Source organism: Terrapene carolina, unplaced genomic scaffold (assembly GCF_002925995.2).
Source record: "Terrapene carolina triunguis isolate 2854851 unplaced genomic scaffold, T_m_triunguis-2.0 Scaffold120, whole genome shotgun sequence".
NCBI classification, from domain to species: Eukaryota; Metazoa; Chordata; order Testudines; family Emydidae; genus Terrapene; species Terrapene triunguis.
In genome coordinates this window covers 1,061,057-1,084,817 of record NW_020664471.1, presented here as the reverse complement: position 1 = coordinate 1,084,817, position 23,761 = coordinate 1,061,057, and the positions used below count along the sequence as shown (strand labels likewise).

Genomic DNA, 23,761 nt, shown 5'->3' with positions numbered 1-23,761 from the left:
GCTAAATTCCTGAAACAGCAAGTCTCTCAGTGCTAAACAGACTCCACCAGCCCATTAAAGAGCAGTACTGTCAGTTTCCAAGGAGACGGGGACCCAGCCTTCCTCAATCAGAATGGCCTGAAGAATGGATGGGTAAAGTGGCTGGGAAACAATTACTCCTCCTTCGGATGTGCCTCAATTATATTAATAGTCATCCTTCAAATTAAATTACACTATTCCAATTATAATAAAGGAAAAGAGACCAGTGTTATAATATTTAAGTCACTGCAAAAGGCTCAAGGCAGAAGAGCAGCCTTGTCAGAGAATAGAGGCAAAGAGAGAAACCTCGAGATTCTAAGTCAACATAAAAACCCACATTACATAGTATTTGGACATGCTATACCACACACGGATTCAGTTTACCAAATACATTAGAACATGCTTTGGACATTTACATTTTTAAAGACATTCAAGCTGTAGTCCAGAGTCCTGCCCTGCATCAATCGTTAGCTCACTTAACTTCAGGCAACTGGAATGTTTCAGGGAAGCGTAGGGACGAGGGAGCAATGGATTCTGGTAGCATTTAAACATTATGAGGAACAATACTAAAATAAATATTAAAACCTTTTCATTTTCTTCCCAGTATTCAATACACCTACATACCCTGAATCATTTCGCTGATTTTGTTACATATTCCTCCAGCAAAATCCCTGTGAAGAGAAAAGACACAACTGAACTTCAAATTGTGACTCTTATGGTTTAATAATAATCCAAGAAATTAAGAGGGACTATAAAAAGCAGAATTATGTTTATGAACTTCAAGATTTAAGAGTAATTTTGCAAATCCAGAAAGACATATTTGTTTGCTTGACTGAAATTTGCTGCTACTAGTCAACATCACAGAATACTACTACATTTAGCCACTTGTTGCATAGTTTCCATCAATCTAGACTTTCAAACTGAGATTATAGATCTACCAAGTCTAATACTTAGCCTAACTGTAGAATTGAGTCTCTTGCCCATCTTTATCCGCACTAACACAAGTAGGAACATTTGCTCCAATGCTAACATTCTTTTAAAATCACTATATTATGTGTTAAACAATATCATTTGCTACAAGTGCTCTTTTGTAGAGACTTAATATTCTAGGGAAAGACTGGTACAACCAAAAGCTTTCCCTACCCTTGTGTAATGCTATTTGAACAACAGCAAGAAGTTTTATTTGACCCCAGTCTTTATTAGTAGAACAAAATATAGGGTGCTCCAGGTGTAATAGACAATTGATTAAAAAAAAATAGGTTAATGGGGTTAATTACTGAACCCTCAGGATAAAGGAGTTTTAGGCACATGTTCTATTAAAATGAGCTACTAAGATTGTGATTTTTATGAAACTCTCCATAAACAGAAGGGATGGTTCTTTCAAACCTTTGTTTACGACAGTTTATTGTCACTTAGGGCACGTCTTCACTACCCGCCGGATCGGCGGGTAGCAATCGGTCTATCGGGGATCGACTTACCGCGTCTAGTGAAGACGCGATAAAATCGATCCCTGATGGCTCTACCGTCAACTCCGGAAATCCACCGCGGCAAGAGGCGGTAGCGGAGTCGACGGCGGCGCGGCAGCGGTCGACTTGCCGCCGTCCTCACAGCCAGGTAAGTCGACCTAAAATACGCCACTTCAGCTACGCTATTCACGTAGCTGAAGTTGCGTATCTTAGGTCGACCCCCCGCTGTAGTGTAGACCTAGCCTTAGTCGTCCCCGTCCCCCCCCTCCCCGAGAGAAATTAGGGAGTCTGCAGTGCAGATTCCAGGGAGGTGGAAATTGACTCAGATTTTGTTAAAACACAGGTAATGTAATATTACAAAATATTTTCCTCTTAAAATTTCACAAGATGGTTTTGAGGATTCTTTTAATAAAACCCCACAACCTATACAGTTTATCATTTGTGCTCGCAGGAACTGTATAAAATGGCAGTTTGGTTTGGAAACATATTGACACCCATCTTAAATGGAGTCCACTGAATTTTTTTTCACATAAAAATACAATTGTAATTGCCAGATTCACTCACTTTCCTGACATTCTTAACATTTTAAGAGTAGGTTGTAGGAAATTTAGAGCAACACTACCAACGAAAGCTTATGTTCCAATACATCTGTTAGTCTTAAAGGTGCCACAGGACTCTGTTGCTTTTTACAGATCCAGACTAACACGGCTACCCCTCTGATACTTGACTACCAACTTGAAATACACATTTTTAAAAAAAAAGTTGAAAGTAGTTTCAGACACTATATCTGCCACAGAGTCCCCTTGCCAATTTTTGCCATTTTATAATCTCTCTTCCTTTTTGGGGGTTTTGGGATTTTTTAAGTCATCTTCACCTCGGTAAAAGAACTCACAAAAAACAAGGATAACTGACTATAAAGGAAAAATGAACCAAAATACTGTCTAAAGTACAAAGTAAAAAAATGGAAAAAAATTCCCCTTGAATCCCTTTTAATTACAGAAATCTTAGGGATTATAGTTTAAAAGTAAAGGAAAAATTTAGATAAGTGTGATTTTTTAAGTTGACATTCATTTAAAGTTTTTTCCCCTTATATTCCTTAACTTTTCCCCACAGCTTTTAAAAAAATGCAAGCAAATTTCAATGAGATTCAAATGCCCCTGCTGGGGGTGGTTTTAAATATGATTTCAAGTTTCCTGCAACATTCATGCTGTACATTATAAATGGTACAGATCTCTTTTGTAACTCCCTATATATGGCATGGCAAGTACTGCAGAAGGTGATCCCAGATTTACTGAAGGACAGTGAAGAGTCCTACTGTATTAATAGCGCTTCCACTCCTTAAAATACGAACAATTAGAGCACAGAAGAATTTACAGCTTACTTTGACTGCGCAGAAAAGTTAGCAGCAGCAAATATAGCAGCTTCGACCTCAACATTATCATGGGAATCCAGGCTCTGGCGAATACTGTGGTGTGCATTCTTCCTTTCTGGGATTATGGATGCCATACTCCCCAACATCCTACAGAAATAAATCACAGCGGCATCAGAAAACAGCTAATTCAGTGTGTAGGGAAATGTGAACCAGAGTGAAAATCAACTATGAAGATAGGAATTAGATCTATAGTAATTCCTTTAAGAAAGCTCAGACATACATAATATATGGTCAAAAGCTTCCTACCTAGCACAAAACTCTGTGCCTTCCTTCCTTCTCCTCATAACTGCTTACTGAGGACAAAACTAACCAACTGTAGATGGTTTTTTTTTTTTAAATTGCTGAACCAGCAAGCAATTATAATTAATTTATCAAGATGTGATCATGACTTGTGCTGACCCAAGACATCACCTGAGAAGCCTACACCAACAGGGCTCAATTAAAGTTCCAGAAAATTTAAGGGAGGAAAGCAGTGGAACCACCACAAGTCCTCTTTCAGGGTGAGGTCTCTCACCCTTGGCAGAGCACCCAAGCTGGCCAAGGAGGTGCAATTTACTCCATGATGGTTTGGGTGAATCCAGTCTGTTACCTCTAACATTATTAAAATTACACAAGTTTTGACTGTGCATTTCTCAGTGGCTTTTCTGGGAGTTAGGAGCTTACACCTTGTGCACTACTTGGACAATGCATTGGAATTTCCTCCAAGTTCACATATCATAGGACAATGAGCAGAAAGTTTCAAGGGTAGAGGTAATGGAAAAAATCTAAAATGATCAGTAGAAATGGTGAAAATAAGTCAGATATATACAAAATTTAATTTTTTTTTATGTCAACAAATTATTCCAGTTTTGTACAAGCTGTAGTGGAACCATACTGGAAATGTATGCAGTTTGTGATCTCAGTATATCAAATGCAAGTGTGTTAACGTAACAAACACGTTTTATACACTCCAGGAGGCAGAAAACACAAGTTAAGGTACCTGTACATGCAACCCACCAATATTGCATATACAAGATGCAGTTTTGCTCTCTGATACATCTACGCAACTCTGACCATGTCAAATGGATACCTAGTATCCTCCTTATTCTGGTCACAAATGTGTTACCTTATTCCCTTTAAAACAGCTGTTTGTACTTTCAATAAGAAGAAACAACCTGCTTTTCATTCTTAATGTTGCAGAATTAATTCCAGTTTTTAAAGACTCCAAAGAATTGATGAACATTTACTTTTCTAACTAAACAGCTGTCACAAAGAATTGCGATAAATAGTTTTAAATTAGAAAGACATACCTGAGTGTGATTGCTCGAGCAACTGGATCATTGCTATGAATTACAGAGAAAACTCTTTTCACAAACTCATCCACATTCAGGATCTTCTCTAAGTGCTTTTCACTCTGCTGAGTAACTTTCAGGACACACAGCCTCAAGAAGTTGTTTCTATTGGAAGATATATATAGATAGATATATACACACACACACACTTACTTCTGTGCAATGGAAATTCACAAACAGGCTGAGAATCAGAATAATGATTCTAACTGATTTAAATTAAATTTACAGACCACTACAAAACACCCTATTTTACATTTGTTTTGTACTAGGATTAGGATACGTTTTGGGTTCAATCCTTTTCCTACTGAAGTTAATGGCAGTCTTGACCCTAAATATATTGGGAGTAGTAGTACTGCAATGAGGTTTGAGGGGATGCAGGTGTCAGGGGAACCTATGTTTGCCATATACACCCACACTTATGGACTGGATCCTGCAGCTGCTCCATACCCAGAACATACCCACTGACCTTGCCACAAGTACAGGGCTAGCTGCACCTCTGCCCCTTTGTGGTCTTTGAGTGTACCACACCTCAGGCATCAGGCCTCATGACTATATCTATCCCAGGCTGGAATTCTGCAACTCTTCCACTAAGACTGAACCCTGGGCTACAGTATTCTGTGTATCAATTACCCTGCAGGTTTGACTAGATCCAGCACTGCAGTTCTTCCCTTGGGGAGCTATGACCAGCAGTGGTGCATGTAGTGATCACATGACATTCTTTAAAAAAAAAGGGGGACTTTATTTTAACAGTAGAAACAAATAATTTAGAGAAAAAGGATTTCAAAATCAAGTCTACATGCATGTCTATCCCACCTAAGCCCTACCATTCTGTGATAATGACCTAGGCAGGCCTAGCTCCTTCAGATGCCCCAGCATGATCACCATGTCTCTGTCTCTCTCATCAAATCACTCCCACCTCTCAAGAGAGCGTCCTTTTTCAAAATGCTATAGTCCTGTTGATGGCTGTTGTGTGCAAGTCTTTTCCAGTAATGGCATTACCTGTTTAACAACCCTCAAGTGTTTGGCTCAAGATAAGCCACTGGGTTTCCCTTCCTGCTTGTTTTTTCCTTAGAGCCCCCTGTTAAACTAAATCAATATATTCATATAGTAAATATCCCAACAACCAGGTCAATATACAATATTCATAAGTTACAGAGCAGCCCCAATTCTGTCACATACTTCAATGGGAACTTCTCATTTGGAGCAGCTACAGGTCAGGCTTTCATTATTTATATCACAAATAGAGAACTGATGTGTTTTAATCTTCTATGCAAGATCTCTGAACCTGTTGATGTTAGGGGTTTGCAGCAGTGCATCTACATTGCTGGCTGATCAACAATGGTTGTAACGGGCAAATTCCCACTGCCAACAAAGCTTTAGAAGGACAGAATGACAATGCCTTCAATTGTTCATTACCACTCCAAATCACTAAGGATGATGTCAGCTGGCTCAAAACAGAGTCCATCCAACCCTCCTTGGACAGGATAGCAGCTGTGAAGTAGGGAAAGCAGGAAGATTATCTAGGCTTCAAAGGAACATAGATCAGAGAAAATAATTACCTGAGGATCAGGGATGTGAAGCAGTACAATACTTACCCAACTCTGAAAACGTCAGCCAGTTTTAGGAATGCAGAATTAATGAGAATGGGGAATGGATATTTCTGAAAGAGCCTGGGAAAACGGACAACAGCTTCACATTGCTCCCCAAGTTTTCCAGACCTGAGGCCTATGTGAAAAACAACAATAATTATTTTCTAGCAGTATAGCTACTGTTTTCTCTGAGGAAAGACTGAAAAGCTTGAGATTATCTAGAGTGGAAATAAGATGGAACATGACTGGAATCTAATATAGGAGGTAAATTGGGCTATTTACCCTCTCAAGTAAAACTTAAGGGGAAAGTTAATGAAATTGAAAGGTAACAAATCTGCAACTGATAAAAAAGAAACACTCCCCACACATGCACAATGCAGTTAACCCACAGAACCCATTGCCACAAGATACCATTGAGGCAGAAAGCTTAGCTGGATATTTTAGAAAGGATTAGACATTTATATGAATATTGAGAACATCTATTACAGTTGGCCCTGATCCTGAAACACACATTTAACTTTGCTCATGTGAATGGTCCTATAGTCTTCAATGGGACTACTCAGGTGAGTAAAGTGACACACATGCTTAAGTGTGTAGGATCTGGGTCTTGGATAGGATAAAACATACATGCATTAAAATATGTAAACTCTCAGGGTAATTTTGAGTTTTCTGAAAGTGTACAGGAAGTTAAATGTTCTTTCCGCAGAGAATATTTAAAACTGACATTTTTAATACTTTTATGCACTGTCTAACGTCTCTTTTGGTCCCTATCAATTGAAAACTGAGTCATCATCAGTCTTCCATCATTAACTAGCGAGCAGGATAGCTTTCAAGCAAAATACAAATATACTCTTAATTAACTCTATTTAAAAGTTGCATGAATAGTTACTAAGTGTACTACTTTTTGTTTCCTTTTTGGTACTACAGAAGTCAGTTCAGGAATATACTTGACAAATATTACTGAGGTATTAGATACACAGAATATGGGCAACAGAGCGAGCACAATCTTGCAAATTCCAGGCCCTGACATCCCCATCAGCTCTCCTACAGACTTCAATCCAGATTCACTTTAGTTAAAGTTATTATTAAACATGTATATTGCAGTAGCATGAGAAGGCTACAACTAGTTTAGGTCATGTTGTACTTGACAAGCTCTTCACATTAATTATTTTTTTCAAAACAAATAATTCTATTCAGTCCATAGTTTAGAAGTGCTCCTGGATTCCTCACCAACACTAAGCTCTCATACATCAGCATCCAAGAACACCACTTTCTATCATTTCCAGTTGGCTAGAAGATTCTGTCACATCCTGGCAAAGGTAACCTGGCCTCAGTTATTAATGCCTTCATCACCTCTTAGTTGGACTACGGCAATGCAACATAGATGGACGTGAAACCTTCAGTGCTTAGGAAACTCCAACTGGTACAGAATGCTGCAGCACTTTTCCTCAGCAACACTAGCTGCCACAAACAAATCAGACCTGTCCTCCACTCCCTACACAGGTATTCAATCATGCACCAGATCCACACCACTAGAAGCTTTTGAACAGACAGCAAAGTCTTTTTATTTACTTATTATTTTTTATATTATTTGCTCTGGAGTCTGGACGTTGGCCAAGAAATTTGGACCTTTATGAAAAATATATTGATTACACCTGATCTAGACCCAAGGTATCTAAGGACAGGTCTCCACTCCAGAATTACTTTGATATACCTATGTCATTCAGGGGTGTGAACAATTCACACCCCAGAGCCACGTAGTTATGCCAACCTCAGCACCAACATAGCTACTGCCTCTTGCAGGGATGGATTAACTATGAGGAGATGAGAGCTCTCCCCTCACCTTAGAGCATCTGCAGCTGTGCTGATGCAGTGTTTTTAGTGTAGACCTGCCCTGTGAGATCAACCAAAGCTCTGGGATGAAGACTGTGGTTAACAACTTCTCTTCCCTGGCACAATAAGGGTCAAGCTCATTTGTGCAGGACACAGAGATCACTCAAGGGCCGGGCCAACAAGACTGTGCCATGAATTTTTACAGGAACTAAGGGCCATCACAAGCCACCTTCCGCTGTCAGTCCAAGGCACATTTCTGTGACCCTGCGGTCACTAACATGACCACACAGCTACACAGACAGATCTAGTTAAAACAAACCCCAACCCAGGACACTGGCACACGGGGAGGGGATGAGCGAACGCGCAGGGGACAGAGGTTAGTCGGGCAGGAGGATGCACAGCTGGATGTTGCGGGGGTAGAGGGTGGGAACAGCAGGAGAACCCGCACGGGGCAGAATTCCCGCCAGACGCCCAGAGGGCTCAGTCACACCAGGGGAGCGGCCAGAGGCGACGGGGCTGCAAACGCCGCGGGCGCCGACTGGGCGCTCTACGCGGGGGCGGGGCTTCCAGTCTGTGCCGCGCATGCGCCGTGCGTGCCACAGCAGGGCCGTAGGCGGCTTCCCCCTACCTTTGTCCAGCTCCATGAGGGCGGAGTTCGCGTCCAGCTCTTGCTCGCCGTAGCCCGCATCCGCCAGGAAGGACTTAGCGCCGGCGGCCATAGCGCTCCCCGCTCCTGCTACTAGCCCGTAGCACGGCCCGTAAACTCAGTGCGCGGCTACTAGCGCCCCTAACCGTCTTGTGCAGTTGCGCATGCGCGATTCACCACACCACCGACTGGCTTACAGCGTGCGCACGCACTGACACGTTCCCGCCACTGCGTTTGCGGACGCATGCGCTGTCACCAGCTGCACACGTGCGGACTCAGCTAGGCTCATAATCCCGCCCCTGGGTCTGTCGCACATGCGCAGCGCGCTCCGGTAGGTGCTCGTGTGCAGTGATTCGCCTCCACCCACCGCCTTAGCCTTAGCGCCGGCAGTATCTACCATGGGGGCGGTGGAAGTAGGTGTGGTCTCGTGGTCCCGCCCCGCAGCCTCTGTCCAATGGGAGTTAGCGGGTGTGGCCTCTAGCCCCGCCTCCGTCGTGCTGCCCAATGGGGAGCGGGAATGGAGTTTGGCGAATTGGCGGGTAATTCGGGTGGCGGGAGTGGACGGTCGGTGCTGTGTTCGTTCGTGTCCCGGCCGCTGCGTGGGTAACGGTAACGGTAACGGGTCATGCTCTGCCGCTCGCTCCTCCGCCGGGCCCAGGCCGGGCCGCAGCGTGAGTAACGGATCGCGATCCTCGGGCCCGACCCTCTGCTCCCCGGGATCCGGGTGGCTGGATCCCTGTCTCCCGCTGTGCTGAGCCCGCATCTCCTGGGATTCCCCGCCCGCCCGCCCGCCCAGCCGGACATCGCCTGCCCGGCTTCGGCCCCGACTCGAGGGGGTGGGTGCCAGGGCCCCGGGAAGGGAGGGACGGCAGGTGCCCGTTCTCTCCCCGGCGAGCGGGACCGATGCACCCTGTGTGTCCCCTGTAGTGCGGCCCCTGGTGCTCTGTCCTTGCTTGGACGGCCCCATCGCTGCGGCGCCCCCTCTCTGGAGAGATCACCCCACGGATGGCTCTGTCTAGCCGGGGGAGGTGCTCGCAGCTATCCATGATGATGGGGTTTGACTAGCACGTCTCGATAAGACGTTTCTAACTAGGTTGGTGTAGCGAATGGTATAGCAAATGCCCGGCACAAGTCGTGGATTCTTCTGTTTAGGGTTCAAATTATGACTAGTACTTCGGCTCCATGACTAAGTGCAGAACCCCATCAACGTGGATGAGTCCACCAAATGTGGACAAGACCTCTGACCCAAGGAAGTTAGTGGGTTTCATTTCAGCAGCTTAAAATCCTGATACATATGTATTCTTTTTCTTATTTTTAGGTCTGTCCTTGCAATATCCCCTACAACATCTCTTGGATTGCTATCAGTGTAGTCAGCAAGATGACCACCTTTCTTATGGAGAGATGGGAATGCCAGTTCCTCCTTTTGGTTGCACCTTTTCTACAGGTAAGTGTTCTTTTTGGAAATTAAAATACTATGCTAGAGCCAAAGTGTTGCATATAAAGATGGACAGATATTGTAACCATTTATTTTGAATGTTAAGTTTCATAAAGAGTTCCTTATTTTATATCAAGGACGAAGTAGACTAGACAGTTAATGACACATCTATCAGAGCAACCAATAACTTGCAATGAATAAGCTCTTAGGTCAAAAGGTTCCATGCCACTTTTCAGGTATAGATGCTATATACAAAAATCCATTATTTCTCTAAGGTGAACTGAGTAACACTATGATTTACTTTGATATAATAGAGCTATGCAGCATGATGAACTATGGGAAGGATCATGGGATTTCTATGCATTTTAATAAAGTGTGCTCAGTTAAAGAATTTAAATACATTTACACACTTTAACAGCTTTTGATTTCAGTCTTGTCTAAGGCGAAGTATGTCTCGTTGATGTGGAGCTAAGATGTTTGCAGGTTTAAAATTAGGCCAGTTGGTCTTGGTTCATAAGTAACTAGGACCTGGAACAGAGTGAGTAGTAGTAAATGGAAACTGGTGAGGAGGAGGATGTGCTACTAAAATCCCATATGTATCCCTTCTTACTAAATAAATAACAAAAAACCTTTTAAGTCTTTCTGTGAATGTAGCATAGGTGAAAGTTGCTGACTTATTTGACAGCTCTGGATACTGAAATCCCTATCTGCCAGTATAGCACCGACATTAGGTGTGCAAGTTTTTCCACACTGCCCCTTCTGCCCCATGTCCCAACCTTGGCCTGGAGGGACCACCAAAGGATGTAGAGGATAGTTAATTTTTTATATTTATTCAACACTGTGAACAAGGTGACAGTCAGTAGTAAGAGTGGTTGGGTGCTGGCTTTGGTGATGAGCATACCTGTCCTTGAGAAATGAACTAAGCCAACTAATTTTACATGAACCATTGGGCAGCCATCAGATGGCCATGGCTATTGACCACTTCACATCTGGGTTGGGTTTTTATCATCATCCTTGAGAGGAGACTTTGGCAGCTCATTACTAGTTCCCTGAGCAATCAAGGCCCCCATATATGCTACTTAATGCAGAGGTCATGCTGAAAACCTTGCTACATCAAAAGATGATAGGATATCTGTTTCCTCTACTCTTTGGAATTTGTTATTCTGTCTGCACTATCAAACCATTTTGTATAAAAGTAATATTTCAACTAACAGATTTATTCAAGGAACAAATATATTAAAGAACCCAAATTACTGTGACATTGAGTTAACAAATCCAAGACCTTACTGTGAATCTAGGGAGAAACTCTCTTTCGAAAATATTTGACTCATAAAAGTTAAGGGAGAGTTAAAGGCTCACTTTGCGTTTAGAATCTGTAAAATTCTGGGATAAGTCAATAGAATCATAGAAATTTAGGGCAGAAAGGGACCATGAGAGGTCATCAAGTCCAGCCCCCTGCACTGACGCAGGACCAAATAAACCTAGATCATCCCTAATAAGTGTTTGCCCAACCTGTTCTGGGCAATGACTTGGATCCCACAACCTGCCTTGAAAACCTATTTGAGAATTTAACTACCTTATCATTAGAAAGTTTTTCCTACAATCTAACCCAGGGGTTCTCAACCTTTTTTTTCCTGAGGTCCCCCTCAACATGCTATAAAAACTCCAGGGCCCAGCGGGGCAGTGGGGAGACTTGGGGCTCTGGGCTGGGGGTGGGGCCTCGAACATAGGCATAGTTTGACTTCTATTGGGGGTGGGGGGTAGGTGCCGACGGGGCTTGGGCCAGCTCCACACGGAAGGGTCCAGGGAGGCAGCGCCACCTCCACCCCCGACTCACCTCAGCAAACTACCCAGCCTATCTGAGTTGTGTGTGGTGGGAGTTCAGCTCAAAGAGTTTGAAAACCATTCAGGATACAGAGAGGGGGTTGCTAGGGGCTGTGTGCAGGCACGGGGGTAGCTAGGAGCTGTGTGTGGTCAGGGGGGTAGCTCGGGGTACAGGAAGGGAGTAACTAGGGGCTGTGTGCCAGGAGGGCTCCCTTGTGGTCACTGCTCTCCAAGGGCTCTGTTGGTCACAGAGCCCAGGTCCCCCTGCCTAGGTGGCTCTTACCGGCTGCATGAGCTGAGGAGCAGTTGCAACCCCAGCACCAGCAACAGGAGATGCAAAGCCGTGGCTGCCCGCTCCATGGCACCAGCCAGAGCAGCAGATGCCCGCCTCCGGCTTCCCGCCTCCGACATGACCAAGGGGCTGGGAGAGGAGGAAGTGAGGGTGTGTGGAGCTGTCCTTGGGACTGCTCCGCTCTGGCACTGTGAGGAGGAGGAGCAACCAGTGCTCAGGGCTTCAGCCCCATGAGTCCCGGCTTCAGCCCTGCGGTGGGGGGCCCCAGAGTTCCCGGCTTTAGCCCCGCGGTGGAGGGCACTGGGGCTCCCGGCTTCAGCCCCATGGCGGGGGAGGCCAGGACTCGGTCTCTGGGTTCCAGCCGCGGGGTTCCTTGGCCCCCCAGAAAGGGCTCAAGGCCACCCAGGGGGCCACGGACCCCCAGTTGAGAACTGCTGATGTAACCTAAATCCCCCTTGAGGCCCATTACTTCTTGTCCTACCTTCACTGGATATGGAAAATAATTGATCATCATCCTCTTTATAACAGTCTTTAACATTTTGAAGACTTTTATCAAGTCCCTCCTCAGTCTTTTTTTCTCAAGACAAAACATGCCCAGTTATTTTAACCTTTCCTCATAAGTCAAGTTTGCTTAACCTTTTATGATTTTTGTTGCTGTCCTCTGGATTCTTTTCAATTTATCTACATCTTTCCTAAAGTGTGTCGCCCAGAACTGGACACAGCACTCCTGATGAGGCTTCTCCATTACCAAGTAGAGCAGAACAATTATATCCTCTTAATACACCCCAGAATATTAGCCTTTTTTGCAACTACATCATGTTGTTTACTGATATTCAATTTGTGGTCCACTACAACCTCCAGATCCTTTGCAGCAGTACTACTATCTAGCCAGTTATTCCCCATTTTATTCTTGATTTTTTTCCCTTCCTAAGTGTAGTACTTTGCACTTGTCTTTATTGAATTTCATCTTATTGATATCAGACCAATTCTCTAATTTGTCCATTCTGATATTCTTTATAAACTACTGAAGCAGCAGTGGACTAGTAGTTAGAAATATCTGAGTTCTAATTGTGGCTCTGCCACCATCTCACTGTAGCATTTAGCAGGTCACGTAAGCTTTCTGTTTTCCTGTTATGGAGCATTAATGTTTATATAGTGCTTTGAAGATGTAAATTGCTATGTAAGTGCTAATTACTTTTTCCAAAGTTGTGCAATTGCTGTATATTCTATTTAAGTAATTTGTTTGCAGTTCTCTTTTGGGAAGGAAACATTGTGGTAGCTATTTAATATAAAAAAAACATAACTTCCAATCATTTGTCTTTCAGCTTCAGATTTGCAGCATGTACTTGCAGTCGCAAATGAAGAAGGCTTTGTTAGACTTTATGATACTGAAACCCAAAACAGTGGCAAGCAGATCTTTAGAGGTAAATGTAACGCAGAGCAAGATCTGAACTTGATATAAAAAATGGGCGTGATTTGTTAGAAGCAAAGAGTGCTTTTGCTGTGTTGACTAATACTTAAATATGGGCAGTACGTGCATTCCTTCTTTGTAATTTCCTGGCTTCTGTTTTTAAAGCAGTAGTGTGGGCATGTCCCCAGTCTTGCTCTTCTAAACAAATTGTCCCATGCCGCTTTTAGCACCCGTGAAAAGCTGTTGACGACAAGCAACAAAATTTAGTCATTTGAATGTTGGATTAAAAAAAATTTTCATAGTTCTCTACAAGTGAATGTCACACTTCAATGTGTTTCCAAGATGCCTACATTTTGCATGGTCTGAACTAATCTTAGCTTTTGTTTTTCCTTCAGAGTGGCTGGCTCACTCAAATGCTGTCTTCGACCTTGCCTGGGTGCCTGGGGAACACAGGATTGTAAGATGACTTGTACTCTCTGACTTTATTTTTAGTGCTCTGGTGAATGACTGCAAAGAACGACTAAATCTTTTCATTTCTTCCCCTCAAGGTTACAGCTTCAGGAGACCAGACAGCCAAGGTGTGGGACGTGAGGGCTGGTGAGCTGCTTGGCATATGTAAAGGTCATCAGTGCAGCCTCAAGTCAGTTGCTTTCTCTAAATTTGAGAAAGGTAAATGTTCATGTTTCTCTTCCCATTTTTTTTAAAGTAAATCTTAGCGCTGATGAGATCTGTGGAGGCCAAAGCTCACTGTTTGTAGCACAGGCAGTGCCTGAGTAGGCTTCCTCACACTGCCCTTCCAATGTGGCTCAATTGTGTCCAGTAGAGACCTCCTCTGGGGTGAAAGGCTGGTTAAGTTTCCAGTCCCACTCAGTTTTAGCGGTCTCTGGACTAAAGTTGTCAACAAGGGTGTCTGTGGTGGATAGTTATACATAAGGAACTGTAACAGGGGTGGCCAAACCACTGTTTGAGCGTCATGCGGCTCTTTTACATTTAAAGTGCGGCTCATGGAGCCCCCCTCGTGCTTCCCCCCGCTTCTCTGTCTACTGGACTGGGGGGGGGTGGAGCTCAGGGCTTCTGCCCTGCAGCGGGGTGGTGGGGCTAGGGGCTTCTCCTATGAGGGGAGGGGGGGTGTCGGGGCTTCAGCCCTCCAGGGCGCACCTGCCAGGGCTTGGGGCTTCAGCTGGAGCAAGGCTGATGCCCCGAGCCCCGGCGGTGCCTCCTGCGGGGCTGAAGCCCTGAAACCAGAAGGCAAGCCCGGCTCTTGAACTTCAGAAGATTGTCGTATGCGTCTCAGAGGATCAGTAGGTTTGGCCACCCCTGAACTATAGTAAGATTAGCTACTCCTGCATGAGACACCAGAAAGCGATTTAATGCTGATAACTTCTTGTCATCACTAACCTGAGCCAAATTTAAGCTATTAATGTTGGAGGTCCCCTAAGTCATTCAGTTCTCCTTGTATATTCATATGCTACTATCTTCAATTATTGCCTGTGGGTCAGTTATAATAAGGGACAAACCCACCAATCTCCTTTGCCAAACAGTACCAAGCAGCAGGCTACCTTTCCTCAGATTCTAAATCTATCACCTTAGCAGTGAGCCTGCAGCCTTGAGATGTGGTTGCCAGGTTTAGGGCTAGGACAGGCAGATGAGGCAGGGCATTGTCACAGAGCTGGTGTCACCCTGGCTTGAGTTAATCTTCTAAAATGAACACTTGTAACTTTTTGAAGCTAATAAATATGTTTCCCTCAGCTGTCTTCTGTACTGGAGGCAGAGATGGAAACGTCATGCTCTGGGACACCAGATGCAACAAAAAAGGTAGGTGAGCTTTCAGATGTGTGTAATGGGGCTGGTGGTTTTTGTTCCATATTGGAGCTTATTCATTGGGTTGATGCAGTTCATTGCACTACAGGCAAAGCCCCTTGAACAGGACATGGATAATTTGGGGGGAAAGCTGCTTTAGTGGGAGAAAACCAAGGATCTGATTTCTCTGTATTTAATGGGTATTGCCACTTTCATGGGACTCTCAGATTTGCCTAAGTCTCTGTATTGATATGTTTTGTGGGCCATAATTACAGAAATGTAGGGCTTGAAAGGGACCTTGAGAGATCATCAAGTCCAGCCCCCTAAGATGAGGTAGGACCAAATAAGCCTCATCCCTGACAGGTGTTTGTTCAGCTATTCTTAAAAACCTCCAGTGAGTGGGATTCCACAACCTCTCTTGGAAGCCTATTTGATAGTGTAATTACCCTTATTGCTAGAAAGTTTTTCCTACTATCTAACCTAAATCCCCCTTGCTGCAGATTAAGCCCATTACTTCTTGCCCTGCCTTCACTGGACATGGAGAATAATTAATCACCGTCCTTTTTATAACAGCCCTTAAAATATCAAAAGACTGTTTTCAGGTGCCCCCTTGATCTTCTTTTCTCAACACTAAACACACCCAGATTTTTTTTTAACCTTTCCTCATAGATCAGGTTTTCTTAACCTTTTATCATTTTTGTTCTCCTCCAGATTCTTTTCAGTTTATCTGCATCTTTCCTAAAGTGTGTTGTCCAGAACTGGACGCAGTACTCCAGCTGAGGCCTCTCCAATGCCAAGTAGAGTAGGACAATTACTTCCCATGCCCTACATATGACACACCTGTATGTACACCCCAGAATAGTAGCCTTTAAACTGCATGACATTGTTTACTGATATTCAATCTGTGGTCCACTATAACCCCCCATTTCGTAGTTGTGTGTTCGATTTTTTTTTTCTTTCCTAAGTGCAGTACTTTGTACTTTATTGAATTTCATCTTGTTGACTTCAGACCAATTCTCCAATTTGTCAAGGTTACTTTGAATTCTAATCCTGTCCTCCAAAGTGTTTGCAATCTCTCCCTGCTCAGTGTCTTTCAACCAGTTGTACACCCACCTTTATGATCATTACATCTAGGTCACGTTTCCCTACTTTGCTTATGAGACTGTCATGTGGGACTGTGTCAAAAGCCTTAATAAAATGAAGATATGTCTTGTCTTGCTTCCTCCCTCTTCACTAGGCCAGAAATCATGTCCAAAAAGGAAATAAGGTTGATTTGGCCTGATTTGTTCTTACACAAATCTATGCTGGTTATTCTTTATAACACTATTATCCTCTAGGTGTTTACAAATTGATTGTTTAATAATTGGTCTGTTGTTCAGAGTTAGAATTGCTACAAATTGTTCTCAGCAGCTGATCAGTGCTTTTGCTGTCCAGACTCTCAAGATGCCATCTGGAGGAAACAGCTCTTGGTGCATGCTGTTCTCCACGCTTCCACTGTACCCATGGTCTTGCCAATCAGTTGGGGACTTCAACTCACTGGATCAGGCAGGGGGGGGGGAAATTGTTAGAGAAATATCCAAGACTGGAAAGGAGAGTGTGTGAGGGTTAGGGCTGTGAGCTGGTAGATGTCCTAACTGCTGTGATTACTATCAAAAGAGGAAAGATCTGATCCAAGAACTAGCTACCCGAGATTTTACTTCACAGTTGTCTGACTCTCATGCAAGAAATGACGCCATAACATTGGTTTTAAACCTCTTCAGCACTGACACGTGGGCAAGGCACTCTCACTAAGCTGCACCATATGTGACAGAACTCAGGCTAGTTGTAGATCAGTCAGATGGCTTTGTAAGGTGCTCAAACACCATGGTGATAGGTGCAGGAGTGATGGATGAACAGAAAACTGAGTCTCCTCAATGAGATTTATCAACTTCATTGTACTTGGAACCAGACTGGAGAAAGCACTACAAATGTACTGTGGGAGCAATCCTGCACTGGACTAGATGATCAGATGTATTTCCCCTCACAATTTAGCTACCGTTAATGAAGTGCTATGTAAGTGCTAACTTTTAGAAACTTGACACACACTGTATTTAATAAACCTCATGACTGCATATTGTTAAATCAACAGGATTTAAATGTATTAAACTGATACTTCATTAGTGACATTAATTGTAGAACTCACTGTCCTAAAGGGCTAACCATGGTTTGCACTTCACTTAATCAGGAAGAATTTAACCTATTGAAGAGTCCTGACCGTGTGGCAGCTATTGCAATATACGCTCATGTTCTTTATTTCCTGCTTCTAGTCAGCATTAGAAATAATTGGAAATGCTTGTTTGCAGAGTATATGAATGAAACTAAAGGTCACTCTCAGTCACTTCCTAGAATGTATTTCCACTCCGTGTCTATTTTTATTAAAACTATGTCTGTAAATGGGAGCTAATCTAGCAGTAATAAGTGAGGCTTCCTGGAACTGTCTTTCAGATGGATTTTACAGGCAGGTGAATCAAATTGGAGGAGCCCACAACATAGTAGACAAGCAGATACTCTCCAAACCAAAGAAGAAAAAGCAGAATCTCAGAGGACTTGCCCCTTCAGTGGTAAGAATTTGGAAAGTGAAAGAAATCTAGGACTCTACTTCCCAAAATAGCATTTTGTGTTGTGGTAGCTTTGCAAAGTAATGAACAAGAGAGCATCTCAACTGGGGAGAGCTATCTAGTTTGAATGGGATAGAAATGCTGATAAACTTATATTCTTCAAAGCCTGATCTCTATCGTTGTTTTATAACTAGATGCTGTGATCAATTTGGGTCACCTGTGTGGGGAATTAACTATGAGATCCAGTTATCCTTGAGCAAATCATATGTTCTTTCCTTGCCGGGTATGCGCTTGTGTTTTTATTTTGGAGGGATCATTACTCCATTCCTAGGCTTCTAAGATTGGCTTTTTCAGGAAGCTGTTCACACTGTCATACTTTGATATTTATAACTCATGGGAGTAAGAGTTGTGCCTATTTCATCCGCTAAATGCCATGGTGCGAGAGCTCTACTATGTCTAATCTGTGAGGAGTGTTTTCAAATCTGAGTCCAATCCCATTGACCTATGTGGGAATTCTACTTGCGGGGCACTTGCAGGATCAGAACCCGGTGTCCTAAATTGCTACTAGCACTCCTGGGCCTCCTGCCTATGGTGACTAAATTGCTGGGCAACAAAAACTTTGTGACCATGGTGGAGTCCAAGGACTGAGCCACTACTAAAGCAAGACTGAGGCCGGTTAACGGTTTGGCAGAACTCAGAAATTGTCTGTCTGGGAGGGAGAGTGAACTGATTTCACAAACATTCATGCTGGACTTGAACTTTGCAGAGAATCTCTACTGACTCTGACAGAAAACAAATAGCTTTCTTTTCCTTTTAGGATTTCCAGCAGAGTGTGACAGTGGTGCTGCTTCAAGATGAACACACCCTTATCTCTGCAGGAGCTGTCGATGGGTAAGGAGAGAGAGAATGGATTTTTTTCTGAGTTAATCTGAATTTTCCTCTCAGCGGCCTGGGCAGAAACTGAACAGAAATTGTATGGGTCCCAGTAGATTTTACATATTGCTTGAATCAGAGTAAATTGCTGGTGAACATCTGAAGTGTTACTGATTGTCCATCTAACAAAATCTAGAGTAGACAATAAGAGCCATGAATGGTTCTAACAAGAGGCAAGCTCAGGCTCTGGTATTCTGGCACGTGGGCGGATGAGATACCTTGTTTAACTGCGTAGGGAAATTCACTCTACTTGCCAATTAGAAAGGTCTCTAACAATGTTAATTTTAGATCTAAATGAGACTTGATAACATCACTTTTAAGGAAGCAATGCACTATAATAGCAATTTTTCATCTGTAGACTTTAAAGTCCTCTACAAAGGTGGGCAGGCATTTCCCCCATGTTACAGGTGAGAAAACAGAGGCAAACAGCAGCTAGGTGGCTTTCCCCAAATCACTTAGGGTATGTCTACACTGCAATTAAACACCTGTGGCTGGGAAGTGCCAGCTAACTTGGGCTCAGGCTGTGAGACTGTAAAATTGTGGTGTAGATGGCTCAGGCTGGAGTCTGGGCTCTGGGACCATGTGACGGAAAGGGTCCCAAAGCTCAGGCTCCAGCCTGAGCCCAAACATCTACGCCACAATTTTATAGCCCCGTGAGCCCGAGCCAACTGATGTGGGCCAGCTGTAGGTGTCTAATTGCAGTGTAGACATACCCTAGGAGGCCTTCTGACTCCAGACCAGTGCTGAGTCTGCTGGATTGCATCACCACTTCTGAATGTGTTTCTTACTCCTCCTTACTGGGGATTTAATTAGTAGGGCAAGCCATGAATTTTTAAAAAAAAAATTGGCTTGGAAAGAGCACTCTTGTAAAGGTATGTTAAAATTATGGGCCTTATGTGACTAATCTCTTTAAAAGCCTAAAAAGGTGTCCTAAAATGGGTTGTGATGGTGAACCCAAGGTATTGCTGCTATTCATGACAAGTGATTCAGTTTTCTTTCAAGCTTCATAACCAAGTACCAGGAGGATGCTGTTTTAACTGTTCTAGCACCTTCATTTTTGTTTAGGGGAAGGTGTCAGACTACTGGGTGGAAATATTATTCTTCAGATAATGAGCTGTGGCTGGATATGTGTGAGTGTGCAGGATAAAAAAACAGAGGGTGCATTTTTGAGGTCTGTTGGTATATCTTGGAGTGCTAATAAACTGTCCTAGTTAATATGGAGATTACCTTCTCAGGCTCTGATCCTGCAACCACCTCCACGTGGCCAGATCCCTGCACACAAGCAGAGTGCTACTGAAGTCAAAAGGGTTGGGGCCCACCTGCATGGAGCTCATTGCTGGGTCAGGGCCTTCATGACAGAGAACAAGGAAGAAGCTTGAAGGACTTTTTCAGTATGACTGTCAAAATATCAACGCATCCTCTTTATTTTAGTTTTCATCTGAGAAAATTAACTTAGTTATTTATCTCATTGGGTCAAATTACATCTTGATTCTCTCTGAAACCTAATTCTTGGACTGGAAAACTTCCATGCTTTAGCCTTAAATATATTATACTGGTTGCAAAAATAGAACATTCTGGAAGGTGAAAGGCAGCCAATGACTCCACTGCCTAGCCCAGCAATCTCAGTTGTCATTCTCTGAGCAGGCCTCTGCTCTGGTTTGCTTCAGTCATGCTGCATTTCTAGATTCACTAGATACAAGTGGTGGGGAACCATCCTCTTATTGCTGTAGAATGCTTTTATCAACTCTGTGTAGCAGGTGTAGAAGGAGATGCCTGTATCTTGAATTTCAGTGTAATCAAAGTATGGGACTTGCGCAAGAACTACACCATGTATCGGCAGGATCCGGTGCCGTTCAAGTCATTCTGCTACCCTGGGATCAGCACTCGCAAACTGGGTAAGCAATTGAATGATGTTACTCCTCAAAGTTTTAGGTTGATCTGAAAAATGATGTGAAAGAAGATGGCTTGGAGAGGGTTCATGTCTTGTGTCAGTGATTTCCAGATCTGACTGGCCTGGTTTAGCAGGACTTTTTTTTTTTTTAAACAGCCAGCACCATAAATTCAAGCAGAGATTTGAAAGTCAAGCTGTTTCTCCTGCTTCTGTATCATCAAACCAGTAATAATAACTCCTGTAGGCCTTTCCAGTGGGATTGCACAAAAGTAACTGGGTGGAGAACATGGTCCTGCAATTTGAATTTAGCTAACTTGGTGATGATGAATGAGCTAAAACCAAATTCAGCTCCTTCTCTCTTTGTTGTGTGGGTTCTGCAGAGCCAACAGGGGTACAACACAGTAAAACTTCTATTGGTCAGAAAGGTAAGCAGCTCTAACTCTGAATACACACAGGGAGCAGATCTATTGAATAAGAAGGTGCTATTTTTACATGGTAGCTTTCTTGACTAGAACCTCACTTTAAGGCCCAGCTTATTATAAAAATCTTGATTTTGTTTCTGCTGCTCTGCGCTTACATTGATTAAAATCCTTGTATCCTAACTCCACAAGACTAGCATACTGGATCGGACCAGTGCTCCATCTAGTTCAGTATCGTGTCTCTGACAGTACGAGTCCAGTACCAGCTGCTTCCAAACAAGATGAAAGAAATCCTGCAGCAGGTGGTTATGAAATAATCTGCACACAGGGAACGCTTTTGCCTAACCCTGGAACCCTAACTAATCAGTTAGAGGTTGACTTATGCCCTGAAGCAGGAAGTTTTGTGTTCCTTCCAAAACTCTTTGTGGTTATTTATTTAATCTTTTACTGTGTATAAATCTGGATGTTCTTGTTACCCCTGTAAATCCAACTTTACAAATGCCTGTGAGATTGCTGCTTTTGAAAGTCCGGCTTATATAGGTGAGATGGATGGTTTCTAAACTTCTCCATAAAGTCTTGGGAGAGTTCAGGGGTGAGAATATGCTGCATCAGTTCTAGGAAATTTGATCCTCCAGTCACTGTGCCCTCTGAAAAAAGAATATCCCAGTAACATCACATGTAATAGAGATGCCCAGAATTGTGCCCAAAAGCCTTCCACTTGTTTTTTTTTTTTTTTTTTTTTTGGAATTACTGGTTATGCAGAACTTCTCTTTCTGTCTCCAGGATATTCTAGTCTGGTTCTGGACTCCACTGGTACCAGTCTGTTTGCTAACTGCACAGATGACAATATTTACATGTTCAATACGACAAGTTTAAAGACCACTCCAGGTAAGAATGATACCTGTGGAAACAGTTGCCAAATGGCTAGACTGACACTATAAAATGCAGCTTCTAAGTTTCAGCCACAAGTTTGGCACCTGCTAAAATCTGGGGTCAGGATGGCTCAGGGCATTGTTAAAGGGATACAGACCTCTTCTTGCACATCTAGTTCAAGTTGGGTCCAGGTCAGTAATGAAAGTAAAGTTGATGCAAACGGATGATGATTTGGTGGCCTGTATGAAATTAGTTTGGTCTCAGCCTGGATATCCACACCGCAGAAACCACCGTCAAAACTGGCACTAACTGGAACTGTTTGTTGGCAGTTTTGGTAGAGAGTCCAAGGATGGGAAAAGTTTATTCTGTCTTTTAACCCTTGAAGACTGAAGTGCCATTTGTCCACCTACCAGGCACAATGTGGATCGTAGCAATGCAAGCTTTCCCCATCACTTGTGCCCTGTTTTGGAGGGACTGCCTGAAGGAATGAGAAGCCTACTTATTCCTTTGTATCTTCTGTGACTGCCTACAAAGAGCATCTGTTACGATATCTGTTCTTGTGATGTGCTCAGATCCATCGTGATGGAGTTGGGATAAAAACTAGGAACTGGACTGGAGTCACTAGCTCACTCAGGCCATGTCTACGCTTACCTGAGATCAACACTGCTGTGATCGATGCAGTGAGGGTTGATTTAGCGGGTCTGGTGAAGTCCTGCTAAATTGACGGTAGAGCGCTCTCTGGTCAACTCCGGTACTCCACCGGAACAAGAAGAGTAAGATATGTTGACGGGAGAGTGTCTCCCATTGACGCAGCGTAGTGTAGACACCACAGTAAGTTGACCTAAGCTACGTTGGCTTCAGTTACATTATTCACGTAGCTGGAGTAGTGTAACTTGGGTCAATTTACAGCGGTAGTGTAGACAAGGCCTCAGAGACCACAGCTACCAGATTAGGCATACTTGGCTTCTGGTCATTACCCCTGTAAAGCACACTTTAACCAGTGAACTCAGGGTTGAAATGCCCCACGCTCTAGTGCCATCTCTGAACTCTAAAGTCACATTAAGTCTTAATGTATGAGGAGAAAAAATGCATGTGGTCTGATGATAAATTGTCTCCAAAGATCTTAAGACATCACCATTCTGAGTTGAGTTTTTATAACAGTCCCCAAAACACTCCTACACTGTATGAGGTCTTCAGCAGAGATCCAGGCTATCTTTTCAGATGGCTTTGGCTGTGCCTCTGTGACCTTTGTGCTAACACAATGATTAATGAATTGTGATGCACAGAGTTGCTTCTGTCAGAGACAGACAAATGCTTCACCGCAATAAGCAGTGACACTTCTTACTAGATGTAGCCCAGTCAATGGCATTGTTTTAGAATTTCCAGAGACTTTTCTTAGTCACTCAGCCAATGGAACTCAAAAGAACAAGGAAGGGGAAGGGAAGAGAATCTCCTTCAGGAAGACAGCCCTGTGAGAATGCTTCCAGAGCTGAGCAGTAGTGTCAGTTCTCAATATTACCAGATTAGCTGCTGATGTCAAATATGCTATTTCTCAGCTCTGGAAGCATTTTCACCAGGCTGCCTTCCTGCCTCTTCAACCGCACAGCACAGGAGAAACCTAAGAATGGCAAGCCTGGCCACTTGGAGAAGAGAAATCACAGATCAGATTTCTGTGCTAATAAACGTGAAGCTCTGCATCCGAGGGGAGGAAACAAACAATACAGATGGGGGGGAGGGGTTAACTAACCAGAAACAGCACCATCATGTTAATTTATCTTCAGTTTGTCTCCATACAACCATCCTTAGGTCTTGTTTGTTTAAATAGCAGTCACTTCTGTAGGGAGGGCGTAAGATTGGGAGGCTGGGTGAGGAGGTGTCTAGAAGGATCTTTTATTTTATTTTTTCCCCATACTGTGGAACAGAAAGTCTGAGTTTTAGTAATATTTGCTGTGCAGCCCTAGGCAAGTCATT

General features: G+C 43.4%; 2 protein-coding genes across 4 annotated transcripts in view; one reads left to right on the top strand and one right to left on the bottom strand.

Moving 5' to 3' along the window:
* INTS7 (integrator complex subunit 7) overlaps positions 1–8,472 on the bottom strand; it is a 36,206-nt gene extending 27,734 nt beyond the window's left edge. For both annotated transcript variants that reach the window (XM_024197746.1, XM_024197747.1), the window contains exons 1-5: positions 8,298–8,472; positions 5,843–5,972; positions 4,206–4,352; positions 2,866–3,003; positions 643–689 (exon numbers count right to left, since the gene is read on the bottom strand). In XM_024197746.1, the coding sequence (XP_024053514.1) occupies positions 643–689; positions 2,866–3,003; positions 4,206–4,352; positions 5,843–5,972; positions 8,298–8,388 (553 nt within the window). In that variant the 5' untranslated portion in view covers positions 8,389–8,472. The remainder of the gene's footprint in view (positions 1–642; positions 690–2,865; positions 3,004–4,205; positions 4,353–5,842; positions 5,973–8,297) is intronic.
* A 426-nt stretch (positions 8,473–8,898) lies between these two features.
* The window catches only part of DTL (denticleless E3 ubiquitin protein ligase homolog), a 33,200-nt gene continuing 18,337 nt past the window's right edge, over positions 8,899–23,761 (top strand). The window contains exons 1-10 of one of the 2 annotated variants that reach the window (XM_026652563.2): positions 8,899–8,986; positions 9,634–9,759; positions 13,192–13,290; positions 13,673–13,734; positions 13,826–13,946; positions 15,027–15,092; positions 17,562–17,677; positions 18,492–18,565; positions 20,399–20,502; positions 21,701–21,805. In XM_026652563.2, the coding sequence (XP_026508348.1) occupies positions 8,941–8,986; positions 9,634–9,759; positions 13,192–13,290; positions 13,673–13,734; positions 13,826–13,946; positions 15,027–15,092; positions 17,562–17,677; positions 18,492–18,565; positions 20,399–20,502; positions 21,701–21,805 (919 nt within the window). In that variant the 5' untranslated portion in view covers positions 8,899–8,940. The remainder of the gene's footprint in view (positions 8,987–9,633; positions 9,760–13,191; positions 13,291–13,672; positions 13,735–13,825; positions 13,947–15,026; positions 15,093–17,561; positions 17,678–18,491; positions 18,566–20,398; positions 20,503–21,700; positions 21,806–23,761) is intronic. The other variant, XM_026652564.2, reaches the window with a different exon arrangement.